The sequence below is a fragment of the Nycticebus coucang genome, chromosome 16 (assembly GCF_027406575.1).
Source record: "Nycticebus coucang isolate mNycCou1 chromosome 16, mNycCou1.pri, whole genome shotgun sequence".
Classification (NCBI taxonomy): Eukaryota; Metazoa; Chordata; class Mammalia; order Primates; family Lorisidae; genus Nycticebus; species Nycticebus coucang.
The window spans coordinates 47,036,382-47,038,174 of NC_069795.1; the positions used below are offsets into that span (position 1 = coordinate 47,036,382).

General features: G+C 37.8%; 1 protein-coding gene across 1 annotated transcript; it reads left to right on the forward strand.

The window, feature by feature from the left end:
* Positions 1–356: 356 nt before the first annotated feature.
* Positions 357–1,298, forward strand: LOC128567986 (olfactory receptor 5K3-like). Its single transcript, XM_053565627.1, has one exon. The coding sequence runs from the start codon at positions 357–359 to the stop codon at positions 1,296–1,298; it is 942 nt and encodes a 313-aa protein (XP_053421602.1).
* The last annotated feature ends 495 nt before the right edge of the window (positions 1,299–1,793 follow it).

A 1,793-nucleotide genomic window follows, 5' to 3' on the forward strand; every position in this document is an offset into this window, starting at 1 on the left:
AAACTCTTAAAGACAAACCTTTATCACTCTACATGTTCCCTGTAGTTATTAAAATATCTTTCTAAATGCTTGAGGTCACAGAGACTGACACCATATTGGAACAAATGTTCCCCTAGAATTACATGTGCCTGTTTCAGAGAGAATAAGAAAAGCTTGAAGAAGAAGCTTCTCTTCCTGTCATGAAAGAAAAATAATGAAGGGAAGGAAAAATAATATACAAGGTGTCCATAAAGTTCATCTGCAATTTTAAATAACTGTAAATTTTAAATTGCACACGAACTTTATGGACACCCTGTATATGCTCTGCATTAGAATCTCATATCTCCATAATTGCTTTCTCAACAGATAAGGTTGACATGAACAAGAACAACCACTCCTTGACAACAGAGTTCCTCCTCACAGGATTTGCAGACCATCCAGAACTGAAGACCCTGCTGTCTGTGGTGTTCTCTGCCATCTACGTGGTCACCATGGTGGGGAATCTTGGTTTGGTGGCGCTGATTTACACAGAACATCGTCTTCACACACCAATGTACATCTTTCTGGGTAACTTGGCTCTGATGGATTCTTGCTGCTCCTGTGCCATTACCCCCAAAATGTTACAGAACTTATTTTATGAGGACAGAAGGATTTCTCTCTATGAATGTATGGCCCAATTTTATTTTCTCTGCCTTGCTGAAACTACAGACTGCTTTTTTCTGGCAGCAATGGCCTATGACCGCTATGTGGCCATATGCAGCCCACTGCAGTACCACACCAAGATGTCCAAGAAGCTCTGCATTCAGATGACCATGGGAGCCTACATCGCTGGAAACCTGCATTCCATGATTCACGTAGGATTTCTGTTTAGGTTAACTTTCTGTGGGTCTCATCAAATCAATCACTTTTTCTGTGATGTTCTTCCCTTATACAGACTCTCCTGTGTGGACCCTTATATCAATGAATTGATGATACTTATCTTTTCAGGGTCAGTTCAAATTTCTACCATTACCATAGTCATAATCTCTTATCTCTGCATCCTTCTCACAATATTCACAATGAAATCCAAAGAGGGAAGAAGCAAAGCCTTATCTACTTGTGCTTCCCACTTTCTCTCTGTCTCTATATTCTATGGCTCTCTTCTCTTCATGTACATTAGACCAAGTTCAGTTAAAGAAGGAGATAAAGACATACCTGTCGCTATTTTTTATACTTTAGTAATTCCTTTATTAAATCCTTTTATTTATAGTCTAAGAAACAAGGAAGTAATAAATATTATAAAAAGAATTATGAAGAAAAAAGGTTTTGCAACATTCTGAGACAGCTGTCCTCCCCTTTTGAAAATTGATTATAATTTCATTAAGCTTGTTTTCAAAATCAAGGAATACTAAGATAGTAGAATGGTGATTATTAGAGACTTTGAGCACTTTTTTTTTTTCAAATTGATATGCTTTTATATACATATATATATTTTTTTTCTTTTTTTTTTGTTGGGGATTCATTGAGGGTACAATAAGCCAGTTACACTGATTGCAATTGTTAGGTAAAGTCCCTCTTGCAATCGTGTCTTGCCCCCATAAAGTGTGACACACACTAAGGCCCCACCCCCTCCCTCCCTCCCTCTTTCTGCTTCCCCCCCCCATAACCTTAATTGTCATTAATTGTCCTCATATCAAGATTGAGTAGATAGGATTCATGCTTCTCCATTCTTGCGATGCTTTACTAAGAATAATGTCTTCCACTTCCATCCAGGTTAATACGAAGGATGTAAAGTCTCCATTTTTTTCAATGGCTGATAGTATTCCATGGTATAC

Coding starts and splice junctions, on each gene's coding strand:
- LOC128567986 (XM_053565627.1), top strand. CDS start 357: ATGAACAAGAACAACCACTCCTTGACAACAGAGTTCCTCCTCACAGGA.